General features: G+C 44.9%; 1 protein-coding gene across 4 annotated transcripts in view; it reads left to right on the top strand.

The window, feature by feature from the left end:
- Positions 1 to 15,839, top strand: part of ACTN1 (actinin alpha 1) — a 142,780-nt gene that overhangs the window by 61,124 nt on the left and 65,817 nt on the right. For all 4 annotated transcript variants that reach the window (XM_039534963.1, XM_039534962.1, XM_039534960.1 and 1 more), the window contains exons 2-3: positions 2,639 to 2,753; positions 9,950 to 10,069. In XM_039534963.1, coding sequence (XP_039390897.1) covers positions 2,639 to 2,753; positions 9,950 to 10,069 — 235 coding nt within the window. The remainder of the gene's footprint in view (positions 1 to 2,638; positions 2,754 to 9,949; positions 10,070 to 15,839) is intronic.

Below are 15,839 nucleotides of genomic sequence, written 5' to 3' on the forward strand. Positions count from 1 at the left end.
AGCATGATGTTCATACTAATCAGGGGGGAGGGATAGCTCAGTGGTTTGAGCATTGGCCTACTAAACCGAGGGTTATGAGTTCAATCCTTGAGGGGGTAATTTAGGGATCTGGGGTAAAAATCTGTTTGGGAATTGATCCTGCTTTGAGCAGGGGATTGGACTAGATGACCTCCTGAGGTCCCTTCCAACCCTGCTATTCTATGAATCATAATTGGAAGCACCTCTCTGTCATGAATTTGCTGATAACTTTGTCTCTTACTACACACACTGTGGGTTACAACAAAGAATCTGATATTGGTGGTAAATACTTTAAAAATGTGTGACATGCATGATTTTTGGAAAAATCATTGGCACAGATTGGGAGTGGTAACAAGAAAGTTCTATGAGCATACTGCTTCTTAGCTAGTACCTGTAAACAAGCTTAGAGTTTGGCACAGCAGCGAAAGCATAACCAATCTAGACTGCTGTGTGGAAGGGGAAACTAAGGCACACCACCTCCTAGCATTGGTGGCTAAATGCCAAGACACCTACACTTTTTAAAGGACACTGACATCTGCATTATGTACACAATGCTACACACCACAATGTTTTCTGGCAGTCTGGGAACAGAAACCCAGAACTTTGCAAAAACACCTATGAATGACGTTACAGTGTTTGGTAACACTTGGAGGTTGTATAACCAAAGCCAAAAAGGAATTTTAGGCACACTGCCTCCACATTGGTCAGTGACCAACCCTCTGGCAGTAATCTCAGAGAGGAGGTGTGACGTGTCATTCCATGTTCTTTATGAAAATATGCTTATGATACAAATATGACATAATGGAGATATACTTCGTGCAAGATGGCTCATGTGAGATATCATTGGAAAGGTTATGATTTACTGAATATGATTATCCTATTTGTATGCGTGTATCTTTTCTGTATCTGAAATTAGGAATATTGACTATATCTATATTTCAACTGTTACTTTGGGTGACACCCCCGCTAACACTTCAGGTACAACAGTGAAAAAGCCCCCAGTGCTGATGGCCCATCAGCAAGAGCCAATGGACTGTAAAAGAGCTTAGTCTTCGTGTGAATGTGTAGGTCAGCCTGTGAAGAATGGGTACAGAGGCAAGTGACCACGTCACCAGATACTGGAACCCATCTTGAATTCTGTACTTTTCCAGGAGAAGCTGGGGGTGGGAGGTTCAAACTAGGAAACAAAGGACTTCCGCCATATGCAAATCCTATTTAAGGGTGGGGAGTGAGGTAATCCATGTCCTCAGTTCTCCCCTGCTACTCCACCCAAGATTCTTTTATTCAGCTAGTTAGCACACTGCCACACTTTGAACTTGAGGTATTTATTATTTTAATTTCTAAGTGAACAATAGGCACGTCACATTTCTGGCCTTGCATATATGATGCTTCCCCTTATCAATCTACCAGCTGATAAGGAGGAGATATCCAGGCAATCTATATTACCATGTGTTCAAAATGCTAATCTTAATTTAGGTCTTTCTCATGACTGACCAAACAGTCATGATCACAGATTGCAGGATGACCGAGACAAATTTCACCACAACTGCTGACAAAATCTTTTCTGTGGTTATGCTCACCCTCCTGAGAAATCCTACGTTCTGACTACCTGGGATTATTTAAGACCCGGAGCATTTCCCAAGAGTATGTGGGTGTTGGTGTCCAGGCACAAATGGAATTTGGATATATGTGCTCTGGGAGCCTAAATTTCTTCTGCTGCATAGAATTGCTAGTTTATAGAACGGAGGCTGTATTCTATCTTTGATGCGTCTGCACTGGCTCCCAAACAATGGTCCATGGACAATCAGCAGACCCACAGAACACTTTCTGGTGTCTTATCATCAGGTGCTTGAATTTTCTCTCTTCCAGCTATTATATTACATTACTGGCAGCAAATACCACAATTATTTGGAAGCATTTATTCTTCCACATAAGCAGCTGCTGTAGGGATGTCAAATGACCATGAATGTGAGGTGATGAGGTAGCTTGTGTTACTATGAAGCAGAGAGGAGGTAGGCCACAAGACCATCCCTTTTAAGATGTTGCTCTCACACTTTGAGAGGCTCTGCTCTATGTAGTCTCCATAAGTGTGCAGGCTGTAGAATTTCCTAATGCTTTATTGATGAAGGAAAAAGGTGGGTAAAAGAATGGTCCTCTGGTTCAAACACCTGCCTTGGAATAGGTAGACCTGGATTATTTTCCTTTCTGACATATTGTGCGACTGAGTCACCTGCAGCCAAGAGAAGTAAATGGGAGCTGTGAATGCCTAACACTTCTGAAAATCAGATTCAGGTGTCTCAAGCTGAGCACCCAAAATTAGGGGGGCATTCAGGAGAACTTGACATCCTGGAGCCCTGGACTGAGTAGTTGTTTCTACGAAACTCTTATTAGTATTGTACTCATACGTGGAAGGGCTTTACAGGCCCTTTGTGTCTTCAGGTACTGGCTCTAGTGCAGGGTCAATGCATCAAGTGTTGAGTCTAATTATGGCTTCAAGTTAACCCCCTGTATCCTAGCATCAGTTCTTTGGTTCTCAGTATTTCCTTTCTGAACTGTAATATAGCCATTGGGAAGATTGCCAACTACTCTTTTCTTTTCTTCTCTTCCCTTCTGTTTCTAGACATTCACAGCATGGTGTAACTCTCACCTCCGCAAGGCCGGCACGCAGATTGACAACATAGAGGAAGATTTCAGGGATGGTCTTAAACTCATGTTACTTCTGGAAGTCATTTCAGGTGAGAGGGGTTTTGTGTGGGTTTAAGTGTCATTAATGTTGCTCACCCAATACTAAATATATGCAGGACAGCATGGGCAGTGATGGAGGAAGCTTTGTTTGTGCCTGTTCTTGATCTGCAGTATACTGAGAGCGAAGCTCGGGTTTCATGGCCTCTGCCCATTATCCAGTGCTTCTGCTCTTCTCTCTCCACCCCTTCCTGTCAGCAAGGAATTGGGTTGAATTCGCTGAATTGTTTTTGTAAAAACAAAAACAACCCCCCAGCTGGAGTGACCAGATGTCCCGATTTTATAGGGACAGTCCTGATTTGTGGGTCTTTTTCTTATATAGGATCCTATTACCCCCAACCCCCTGTCCCAATTTTTCACATTTGCTACCTGGTCACCTTACCCCCAGCCCTCCAAGAAATAAGTTGCAAAAAAAAAAAATCAAAATGTTTTGATACTTTTCAAAACAAAACATTTTATTTGGCCCGAAACTAACTTTTCTCCCTTCCATCACCCAGTTTGGCCACTGAACAAAAAAATCTGCACAGGGGTCTGTGTGTCTGTGTGTGGTGAAGTGGTTTATACAATTTTATATAAAACTGGGTTTTATGCTTAGGCTTTCTTTTGATGGCTCCTTCAGCAGGCTTTCCATGTCAACAATAAGGGCCCTCTGTTTGATTTGCTCCCTTCCCCACCTCTTATATTTACGAATAGAGATGCCTCAGCAGGGACACTCAAATCCTAATTCCCCATCTAGAGTGTCAGTTTTTGTGCTCTGCAGAAATTGAGGACACAACAAACCTCAAGTTCCTATCTTTTCCTCAGGCTGCTAGTTTTAGAGGGTTCCGAGTTCAAAATCCTACTGACTTGGAAGTTAGGGATAGCAGATCCACAGCACATACTCTTTTTTGTAAGAAAGTAGCTGACAGAGTCATCTGCTTATTTCAATTATTTACCTTTTTAGTGAATCCTTGTTCACATGCAGGGGAGGAGTTGAAGGTGGGGAGGTAGATGTGAACCAGTGCAGGTATTCAAGTTGTAGATTGCTGAGGCTAAAGGGAAGATGAGGGGATTGAAAGATGGAGGGAGAATGTGTTAGTCTAACTTAAAAGTAACCAACTTGTAAAACGGGGGTGGTGATAGCTACATCCTTGTCTCCCATCAATCATCTGGCTTTGTCCATTTAGGGCAGGGATAGTCAATAGGTGGGCTGCGGACCAAATCCAGATGGCCAGACCTTTTTGAACAGACCCCAACATCTTTTTATTTATTTATTGTTATAATCATTGTTACTAGGTTTTTTAATTATTATTATTATTTATTATTTTCTCTGGAGTCTGGACCTTGACTGTACCTTAACCAGGAAATTTGGATCTTGGCAAAAAATAGACTATCCCTGGTTTAGGGCAAGGACTGTGGGTTCCTATATATTCTGAGCACTGTGGCATTCTAAATATTGTAAGTGATCCAGTCTATAGCAGTGTGTTTTGAGTGATGTGATGCACCAGTCTGCCTCTTAACGGCATGTCTACACTGCAGCAGGGTGCTAGTGTGCTCGGAGTAGCACCGGTGTAGCTTGGAGTAGCACGGGTGGAAGCTCAGGCTAGCTGCGCAGGTACATACCCAGAGGTCAGTGCAAGCCACCACCTGTGTTCCCCCCCAGCTAGCAGAGCTAGCCTGTCTGTGTCTACCCATGCTGGGAAGCATGCTCCCAACTGCACTATAGACTTACCTTGAATGCAGCTGGGTGTGGCACACGCCGCATGTGCTCCAAGCACTCAGCTCTAGAGGTTCAGGCCCTTGATAGTTCCCACAAACACTCATACTTTTTGAGTAAGGGGAGGATTAAATAAATATAAATTATAAATAAATTAATGGAGATATACCTATCTCCTAGAACTGGAAGGGACCTTGAAAGGTCATTGAGTCCAGCCCCCTGCCTTCACTAGCAGGACCAAGTACTGATTTTGCCCCAGATCCCTAAGTGGCCCCCGTGACAACTGAACTCACAACCCTGGGTTTAGCAGGCTAGTGCTCAAACCACTGAGCTATTCCTCCCCCCTTTACTAGGACTGCCAGACACCAAAAGGCATGATTGCTAAGGCACAGTTACAACAAGACACTAACCCAGCTCCTAGGGGCAATCCAGTACTGGGATATAAAGGGTAGGGTCTCAGTGTTGAGGTGAATCCCAGCCACTATCTTGCATGTAGGCTGATGCCCTGCATATTCCTGCTGCAGTTACTCCTAGTACCCTGCCAACTGGGTGTGTCTGCCTGGCTCACAACCTTCCGGTCTCAGCATCCAGGCTACTGCCTTTGCCTGCTGTCCCTCTTCTTTTACAGCCCTGGCTCTCTCCAGAGCCGCCTCTAACCTCCAGCGTGTCCTTCCTCTTCCTGTCCTCGGGATAGTGGAGCTCTCTACTGGCTAGATTTTGAACTGGGTAACAGTGCCCTCTACTGACTAGATCCCTTCCTTTGAGCCCAGCAGGAGTGGGAAGAAGATGCCCCAGTAATGAGACAGCAGGCTGAGTGCAATAATAATGGGCCATGTCAGCTCTGCTGAGATCTATGAGCAGATCTGTGCCTCTCCATGTGGTAGTGAGAACTAGGGTGACCAGATAGCAAGTGGGAGGGGTAATACACACCTATATCAGGACTCTCCTTATAAAATCAGGACGTCTGGTCACCCTTATCGGAACTGGCCGTGGGGTGGGGTAGAATCCCTGGTAGCACAGCTGCCAGAGAGCAAGAGGGGGGTGCTGCTGGAGGTGCTGTGGTGAGATAGGGTTTCTGTTCAGATTGCCCTAGCCTCACACAGATCCACCCAATTGCGGTGCAGAGGGGGCAGGCAGGTATGGTTCCCTCTCCAAACAGGGTGATATGGGAAGATTTCCACAAGGAAAGTCCCTTCCTTTTGCTTTTACATTAGGAGGTGATGATCTGGCCCTATCACAAGGTTTGCCCTGAAAAGCAGCTTTCCCACCATGCATATATTTCCTACCTCATGCATTCCTTTCACCAGCAAGCCCCTTGCTTGCCATGCACCTTTTAAATAGGATGCTGTCAGGCCAAACAAACTGGACTTAACATTTAATTCCTGTAAAAGAGCTCGCTCTCTCCACTCCCCCCCGCCCTTTTACAAAGCAGCTGACCAATAGCATTTTTTATTAAACAAATTTCACTGTAAGCAGCTTTTAAGCCAACAGTTCCTTGCATTTTTTGGAAGGCTTGGCTTGTACATGAGAACCAGAAAGTGGAAGTGACTAGATTATTTTAATTGGCTGAGGGTAGTACAGAAAAGTAAAGCAGCAATGCAAACAGTAGAAAGCCAAGGTGTGTGTGGGGGAAACCCAAAACACTTCTCACATGGTTTAGTTCTAATAGCCTATGAGGGAACATTTTTTTACAGGGACGCTGTCATTTGACACTTTGCTCTGAAATCTAATTTGTTACAAATCTATATTCTAGTCTAATGGAAAGGTCCTCAGTTCTTCAATTTTTTCCACTGCAAAGTTATTTTTAAACAAATACCCTGCTGTAATGTCTGAAACACTGAGAACCTCATGCTGAAACTGATTGAAGCCAGCTTCATTTTTGTTTTGCAATGACTTTCATTATGCAAGCTTGGAGAAATGCAAAAAGAAAGCAGCACAGAGTGTCATGTACTTTTAGACCAGTGGCTCTCAGCCTTTCTAGATTACAGTACCCTTTTCTTGATTTGTCTTGTGTACTCCAAGTTTCACCTCACTTAAAAACTACTTAAAAAAATCAGACATTAAAAATACAGAAGTGTCACAGCACAATAGTACCGAAAAAAAATTGCTTACTTTCTCATTTTTACCATATAATTATAAAATAAATCAATTGAAATATAAATATTGTATTTGCATTTCAGTGCATAGTATATAGAGCAGTATAAACAAGTCGTCTGTATGAAATTTTAGTTTTTACTGATTTTGCTAGTGCTTTTTATGTAGCTTGTTGTAAAACTAGGCAAATATCTAGATGAGTTGGTGTACCCCATGGTTGAGAACCACTGCTGTAGACTATTAAAAGTGAGACAATTTTTTAAATTTAAGCTGGTGGTAGTAATTTAGGTAAAGAAACTTGTTTACGCCGTAGGGTTAAGATGAGTGTCTCTCCTCTTGATTGTCAGGTAAAAAGAAACAGGCATGCAATAAATAATAGAAACAATTATTATAATTGGGAATGAAATAATTTTTCTCTCTCTGGGGGAAGGAAGGAATGCCCATTGAAGTAATCTGCTGCTTTTCCCCTTTCACTTTTCCAAACTTTTGTTAAAGAAACAACACATCTTTCTTCAATGGGGCAGAAGAGTTCAAGAAAAAATAACTTTTCTCTCCCCCCCATTAAACCTAGTGGTATTGAGTCTAATCCGGCTCCCATTGAGTTAAATGGTGCAAGATTGGGCTTTAGGAGTAGACTTTGGAATGAGAAATGAACTGAGTGAATAACCACTAACAAATAACAACCAAATTTGCCCTTTTATCTCTTTGTGGATGTTCCACAACTCATTAAAACTAGTTCTGAATGTAAAATCTCTTGCAGTTTTTTGAACTCTGTGACTCTCTTTGACGTTTGGAGGGTTCTGCTTAGGTGATTGGTGACATGTACCTATCTAATTAGGTTTCTGGTGTGAGTGCTTATAGGATTTATTAAAATTGAGTTTGTGTGAGCCTTTTGTTTTCTATGAATGCCAGTTAAACTGGATCGTGTGAATATTCACAGGAAGCCAATCAAAAGGGCCACACATATACTTGAAGCAAACTACTTCAGAAGAATATCTTCCAAAGACTTTTCTAGAGTATTCTCCGAGCTCTACTCAAGTCAAAAGTTGGTGTTCCCTGTGAGATCCAGCCCCATCCAAATAGAGGTTACTTGCTCTTGTCAAAGAGCAGTGTTACTCCCTGTGAAAGGGCGGGCACCTCTTGAGCACCTCCTTGCAGCTGGGTGCAGTATTGTAGTCCTCTCGCCCCTGGTGCCTCCTGTAGGCTTCCAGCCAACCTTGGCGGGTCTTCAGAGGTTTGCCCCTCCAGCCAAGTCAAAGTCCAAATGAACCCTTTCCAGGGTATTAAAGTCCAATAAACCGTCTATTTGCTCTTGCTAGGGTCTTCAGCCCCTGGTCTGCACCCTTTAAATTCAGCCCTTTGTTCAGGCTCCCAAATAAGCCCTACCCCTTTTAGGGGTTTGACAGTTTATCTGTGACTAGGAGGGGAACCCAGGCCCACACACTACTCCAGATTCCCACCCAGGGACTCCCTAAACAGCAGCCACATGCAGCTTGATTCAATTCATTGCTGCTGCTTCCCTGGTTCTCTGCCTCCCTGGCCCCTTTAGCTTCACCCTTATCTCAGAGTTAAGATTCTTAGGTCCTTTGTCTTCCTGCAAACCCAGCTATGCAAAATGCATCCAGAAAACAAACTCCGGTTGTCCCTCAAGTTCCTGTGGCCAGAGCGGAGCACTCCTCTGGTCCTAGTGAGAAACTGAACTGCTAAGCCCAGGCAAGTAGGCCAAGTAGGGCCCTGATTAATCTGGCCAAGTAGGGCCCTGATTGTCTGTTGCTAGCCCTTCTAGCTCTTGGAGGATCAGGTCTGAGTGGGTTGTGAAACTGCAACTGCAGAGTCTCCTTTCTAGGCAAGCTTGGAGGACCCACCTTTGCTACTCTTTTTCTCTCAGCTTGCTGCTTCTTGGGGTAGGGGTAGTAGAACAGTGAGGCTCCCAGCAGGAATGGGGGGGGTAGGCTGTGGTCATGATGGGGCAGAGCAGAGACCACTGGGCAGGATTGGAAGGAGGAGGATGAGCCCCCAGGCACAGGGGAAGGCCAGCCCACTGCTGAACAGTTTCTGCCAGGGAGAGCTCTGAAGTTCCCAGCTGGGGAGTGACTGCGTGCCGCTGACACCAGATCCCTGCAGCCACAAGGTTCTGGGAAGGCTCTCCCCCTTTACCCCCACCTCCTTCCCCAGACAGGACCGTGAGGTGTTGGAGTCGCTGTCCCTGGCTGGCTAGTGAATGTACCCAGGCAGGAGCCATTCAGCAGACTGCTGGCCTTCCCCACAGCTGTGACCTAGTCCTCCTCTTTGCAGCCACAGCTCTCTGCTATGCCCCGCCAGGACCCAGCCTTCCCTGCACCTTTTGCCTGCAGGGATTCAGTGTCACAGCCATGCCGGGGGCCCTGCTCGCTCACTCACCAGCCAGGAGTGTCAGAACTGTCCCCAGGCGGAACTGTTCAACAGCGAGGTAGCTGGGGGCTCGGGGTCCTACTTACAGACCTAGCCACAGGTCTCTCTTTTTTTGCTGGGGCAGGATGACCACAGTCTCCCTGCACCTTGAGCCCTGGGGTCTTGGACTCCTCAGCCATATAGGGAGCCTCCTGCAGCCCCGCTGTCAGCACTGCCCTAATCCTAACCCCAGTGCTACTCCACAGAACTGTAAAAATAAAAATAGTTACAAATAGAAGGAAAAAACCTCTTAAATAAAAATTGATAATTTTTGTCAAAATTAGAAAAAAAAAATCAAATTTTGCCAAGCCCACCTCTGCTACACAGAGGCTGCTCACAGAAGAGGAGAAATCCAGATGATTTTTTTCCTTCCTGGCATATGCAGTCGTGGTCATTCAGCACCTAGCTGCACAGAGCCTGCGGAAAGATGTCTCACACCGTGTCCTAAAAAAGGCAAGGCTTGGGCTCATCTGATCTTTGGCAGCAGTGAGTTCCATGGCAGAGAGGTTTCATGAGAGGTTGCCCTGTCCTTCCCACAGTTCAGATCCTGACCTGGTACATGGGGAAGCAAGTTTTGGGGCACAGACCAGTTACTGTAATTTATGGTTGATATGCTCTCCAGAGCATGCATCAAAGGTTTTGGGGAGTGGCCTAGTCCAATAACTGCCTGAGGTGTGGTAATGGTAATACTCTCCTCCCCCAAACAAGGGTCTCTTCAAGGGTGCTCTTTGTATTTGCTGGGATTTTCTTGTGGGAAGGAGTCAACAAAGTGCATCAATTATTAGAATTCCCAAGAAGTGACCAAAAAGATCGTGTGCTGTATCTTCACTGTTGAGGGCAAGAACGTGTGACTTGGATCAAGCGTTGGGATTATCTTATTAGATCTTCCTACTTGGGCTGGTGGTGGGGAGAGTGGAATGGAGCAGTTCCCAATTTGTTTTGTATATTTTTCCCCCCCTTTCTGGCTAGGTGAACGTTTGGCTAAGCCTGAAAGAGGCAAAATGCGAGTGCACAAAATCTCCAATGTGAACAAGGCCCTGGATTTCATTGCTAGCAAAGGAGTGAAGCTGGTGTCTATTGGAGCAGAAGGTAAGGGAGCCAATACATGCCTCTAACGCTCAAAATCTGGAGGGGGAGGGGGATGATGGGTGGACTGGCAGCTCCCTCAGTTTTAGACCCAGTCCAAATATGTTATTTCCCCCACTCCACACCACATTCTCTCCCCTGCACCACCTTCCTCCCCCCAATTACTCTATAGCCTTGTTTATAACCTAGCTCATGCCTCTCTCTGTAAGGCAAGGGTGGGGGACGGGGGGAAGAAACATTTTGGGCCCCTTGATGAAGACTGAAATCCCACTTGCCAGTGTTGTTCCAGCGTTGAGGGGTCTGTGCCTTTCTTGCCATTTTCTTCATACACTTAGACTCATAGACATTAAGGTCAGAAGGGACCATTATGATCATCTAGTCTGACCTCCTGCACAACGCAGGCCACAGAATCTCACCCACCCACTCCTGTAACAAACCCCTAACCTATGTCTGAGTTATCGAAGTTCTCAAATTGTGGTTTGAAGACCTCAAGCTGCAGAGAATCCTCCAGCAAGTGACCCGTGCCCCATGCTGCAGAGGAAGGCGAAAAACCTCCAGGGCCTCTGCCAATCTGCCCTGGAGGAAAATTCCTTCCTGACCCCAAATATGGTGATCAGTCAAAGCCTGAGCATGTGGGCAAGACTCACCAGCCAGCACCCAGGAAAGAATTATCTTATTCTGACTCTCCTGTTCTGACTCAGTGGCAATGTTTAGAGAGGCTATAAATATTTCATGTATGAAAGATGTTGTAAAAATAAAACTGTTCCATGAATATTTGGAATATGGTGTTATATACAAGGGGAGCAAGATTAAGAAGTGGGAGAAAAGATTCCTTCAACTGAGATTTGAATTGGAGAGACGAGGAAGCTGTTTTAGACAGTACAGTCTGTGGAGAAGGGGCTTGGTCTAATGGTGGTGAGGTTATGCAGAGGCCAGAGTGGAGTGAATTTAAAAAAAAAATTTTTTTTAATCACCAATTTTAATCATGATTTAAATCAGTGAGCAGGAAACCTTGATTTAAATAATCAGTTGTAATTGTGTTTTGCATTTGTACTTTTGTTATTTTCCTAAAGAGAGGCTGATTCTCATTGGCTGGTAACAATTAAAAGGTATTGGTTTGCCACTTAATACAGCCTTTACACTAAATTTGGTGCTTCTTTTTGCTAATCAGGAAGATGCACATTTATTTAAGCAAGTATATAGTTTTACTTATTTATTCAGATTCTTAATGTTTACTTTTTTATTATGTTACAAAATGAATGATCCATTTCTTCTTGGGGGGACAATTTTTCTCCATAGTTTCCCCCCATTTTTTCATTTTTGTTGCTCTCTTGTCTATTCTACTATATGAAGTAATGCCCTCTGGTTTAATTCATAAGGCGATTAGCCAGACTCCTGGGTACATTGCCTAAGACCCTGCAACGAACCTGTTGCAGAACTGGGAAAGTTATTTAGCCCAAATGTCCAGTCGTGTGGATGCTCAGTTTGAATTGTCAAAAGTGTGCTTGTTCTCCACCCCCAGAAGTGCTGAGCACCAGCAGCTCCCTCAAAAAGATGATACAATATATTCGAAATGGGAAAGGTTCAGAAAAGGGCAACAAAAATGAAGAAGGGCATGGAACAGCTTCCGAATGAGGAGAGATTAAAAAGATTGGGACTATTCATCTTGGAAAAGAGATGACTAAGGTAGGGGGGTATGATAGAGGTCTATAAAATCAGGACTGGTGTGGAGAAAGAGAATAAGGAAGTGTTCTTGTTTACTCCTTCACATAATACAAGAACCAGGGGTCACCCAATTAAATGAATAGGCAGCAGGTTTAAAACAAACAAGAAAAAAATATTTATCTGCACAACACACATTCAACCTGTGGAACTCATTGCCAGGGGATGTTGTGAAGGCCAAAAGTGTAACTGGAGTCAAAAAAGAGAAGTTCATGGTGGATAGGTCCATCAGTGGCTATTGGCCAAGATGATCAGGGATGCTACCCCATTCTCTAGGCTAGGTATCCCTAGGCCTCTGACTAACAGATGCTGGGACTGGATTGCAAGGGATTGGTCACTGGCCCTGTTCTGTTCGTTCCCGCTGAACCACCTTGCATTGGCCACAGTCAGAAGACAGGATACTGGGCTAGATGGACCATTGTTCTGACCCAGTCTGGCTGTTCCTACATTCTTAGCTCCAAAAATTAGGTCTTGGTGGTCAAAAACTGAGTGGCCAAAAATGGAGGCACCCAAAACAAGAATATATTTTTGAAAACTGTGGCCTTAGTCTGCCTTAGTTTTTACCAGTCTGTAAAAATGGGTATAATGTCAACCTCCTGCACTTCAAGGGAGTTTTTGTTCTTATGGCACCCTTCTTCCAAGGATTCTGCAGTACATGTTATTAACCAGTGACCCCTTCAGGTCTCAGTTGAGGATGTATGCTCTGAATACTGCAAAACTAAACAACTTGTCTACTGATCTGGATTCCAACTCCATGGCATGGTTGTCCCTCCTCACTAGTCCTGTATTTAGATTCCATCTAGGCCGGGGTGAAAGTAACTTAAAGGACTTACCGGTACGCCAGAGTCCTGAGCGGGGGCGTGGCCTCAGTCGGAAGAGGCGGGGCCTTTCAAGATTTAAAGGTCTTGGGGCTCCGGCTCTGGCTCCGGCTGGGAGCCCCAGGGCCTTTAAATCTCTCTGGAGCTACCAGCTGCAGAGGCGGCTGGGAGCCCCGGGACTCAGGGGCCAATTAAAGGGCCCGGGGCTCTGGCTGCTGCGGAGCTTCGGGCCCTTTAAATCACTGCAGGAGCCCGGCTGCTGGAGCTCCGGCGGGGATTTAAAGGGACCAGGGCTCCCCGCAGTGATCAGAGCATCGGGCCCTTTAAAACCCCACCTGAGCCCGGCTGCCGGAGCTCCGGCAACGCTTTAAAGGGCCCAGGGCTCTCCACAGCTCTTGCCAGTACGCCGTACCGTACTGTACTGTACCGGCTTACTTTCATCTCTGATCTAGGCACTTATATTGCCACTGTTCCTGTAGTATTTGAGCATATCCAAAGCATTTATGGATTTATCCTCACACACTTAGATGAAGTTATCGAGGTTTATTATCCCCATTTACCAGATGAGACTAAATTATTTGGCTATAGTCCCCAAAGGAAGCATGTGATAGAGTCAGGAATTAAACCCAGTATTGGGCCCAGGATGAGCTCCCCCTTGTGGACTGTCACCAGGCTGCTGTTTTGGACCCAAACCTTGGATCCCATGTGTTTTAAGCTTACTGACTCTGAGCAACATCCAGATGCTGTCTGAGAGTCTGGCCTTGCAGGCACGTTCCTGGAGTACAGACTCCAATGCGAGTACCCCTACTTGGGATGTGGACTCAGCAGCGTTAGCTCCAAGATCAGGGTGGACCCCCCCACCCAAGTCTCACTAGTAGAGCTTTCATACCCTCTCCAGAAATCCATCTGCAGGGGTGTACTCTACTTTACAGTTTCACCCTTTGGGGACTTTGTGACAGTTAAAGCAAGTAACACAGAGACTTTGCAAAGGCACCTCTAAGCCCACACACTTTGCTCGTAGACATGACACAGAGATATACAGATCTACGGAAGAATAAGAAACACAAACACTCAAGTCCCGCCCTCAGTTTCCTCCTGAGAGTCCTTTGGGTATTAGTGTCTCAAAGGGAATCCAGGATCCTTCTGCACCCCCACCACTCCTCCTGCCAGGTCTTCTCTTCTGGTCTCTCCTTGTTAGTGAGAGTGATTTCTTTTAATAGAAGATTCTAACACCTTGTCTCCTCCCTGGGGTTTTTCCATTCTCTGCTCAGACCTCTGAGCTGCAGCTGCCAGCAAGCTGAGTCATCAGCAAGTGAAGAGTCTTTGGCCAGTAGTCTCCATTGTTCTGTTAAGGCAAGGTTAATCAATTACTGATGGTCTTTAATGACACTTGAGTTCAGGGACAGATGCTTAGATGTGTCACCCCCCCCCCACCGCCTCCTTAACACAACAGGGATGATGTAATCTAATGTGACCATCTTTAGTGGAAGAAGTATAAGAAAAATACCTAATCACATCAGACACGCCATCAGGGGCTCGTACACCTGCACATCTACCAACGTGATATATGCCATCATGTGCCAGCAATGCCCCTCTACCATGTACATTGGCCAAACCGGACAGTCTCTACGCAAAAGAATAAATGGACACAAATCTGACATCAGGAATCATAACATTCAAAAACCAGTGGGAGAACACTTCAACCTCTCTAACTGCTCAGTGACAGACTTGAAGGTGGCAATTTTGCAACAAAAAAACTTCAAAAACAGACTCCAAAGAGAAACTGCTGAACTCGAATTAATATGCAAATTAGATACAATTAACACTGGCCTAAACAGAGACTGGGAATGGTTGGGTCATTACACTAATTGAATCTATTTCCCTATGTTAAGTTCTCCTCACACCTTCTATGGGCCATCTTAATTATCACTTCAAAAAGTTTTTTTTCCTCCTGCTGATGATAGCTCATCTCAATTGATTAGACTTTTCCTGTTGTTATGCATACTTCCACCTTTTCATGTTCTCTGTATGTATAAATATCTCCTGTCTGTGTGTTCCATTCTATGCATCCGAAGAAGTGAGCTGTAGCTCACGAAAGCTCATGCGGAAATAAATTTGTTAGTCTTTAAGGTGCCACAAGTACTCCTGTTCTTTTTGCGGATACAGACTAACACGGCTGCTACTCTGAAACGTAAGAAAATAGAGTTCATAAAATCATACAGGAATTCGTAAGTTCATATAGGCAGTTTCCCAAAACTGTTCCACCCAGATCTCCTCAATTGCCGCCTCCATTGACTTGGCCACAATTCATCCTTCCTTTTTAGTTGAGCCACTTCCTTCATCTCTTATTTCTTTGAAAGATATCTGCATCCTCCTCCCTTTCTGGTTGGCAGCTAGGTAGCCTTTGTTCCATTTTGTTTGCTTTACCAATAGGGTGAGGATTACAGCTGGCCAAATTGCTGCCCCAACCAATATCTGGCTTCTGATGCCATCAAGGGAATGGCCTTGCTTATGATAATCAAAAGAGCTGTTCCTGCTGATACTCTGAAGAAATGTGGTGCAGATTAAAACTGTCTGGTACAAGACTGTGGAAACCCTATGATTGTCAGAGCCTCTCCTCAGGTGAAGCAGGTGCAGAAAACAAAGATCAACTCAAAACTAGTGTGGTACTAGCTGGTGTAATAATTTAAATTCTTCCTTGGTCTATATGTGCCAGTGTCTGAATCTGTGGGGAGGCTGGGACTAAGGTAGCAGGGGGTGCTGAAAGTTAGGACTGAGGATTGGCTGATCTCCATTCAGAAAGCTGGTACATGTTCTTTAATGACAGCACAAGCTATAACCAAGCCGAAGTGATCACGGCATGAGCATGAAGTTGTATTTCAGCTAGACCCCACTAATATAACTATCGAAAGTGGTGAGGGAGCACCGCTATACTTAGGGTTGCATCCTGAGATCTGTTTAAAAGTTGACCTAAGACCTCTAAAATTGACATGCTTAGTTAGATTTCTTTGAATGTTTGAGTGGTCTTAGGAGGGTGAAGAATAGGATTTGGAATTGTTTGAGCCACGGATTCTGGAGATACAAGCCCCTCCCCCCAGTAGCTATTTTTAAAAATGTGTATAGGTCTGTGTTTTTGCACAGGGCTAGTGATCAAACTATTGATGAGCTATGGGTCAAAATGGTCTCAATCTTTTGGTGTTTTACCCAAGGTAGTGCATGGCTCTCTCAGAATC

Source organism: Mauremys reevesii, linkage group 4, assembly GCF_016161935.1.
Source record: "Mauremys reevesii isolate NIE-2019 linkage group 4, ASM1616193v1, whole genome shotgun sequence".
Lineage (NCBI taxonomy): Eukaryota > Metazoa > Chordata > Testudines > Geoemydidae > Mauremys > Mauremys reevesii.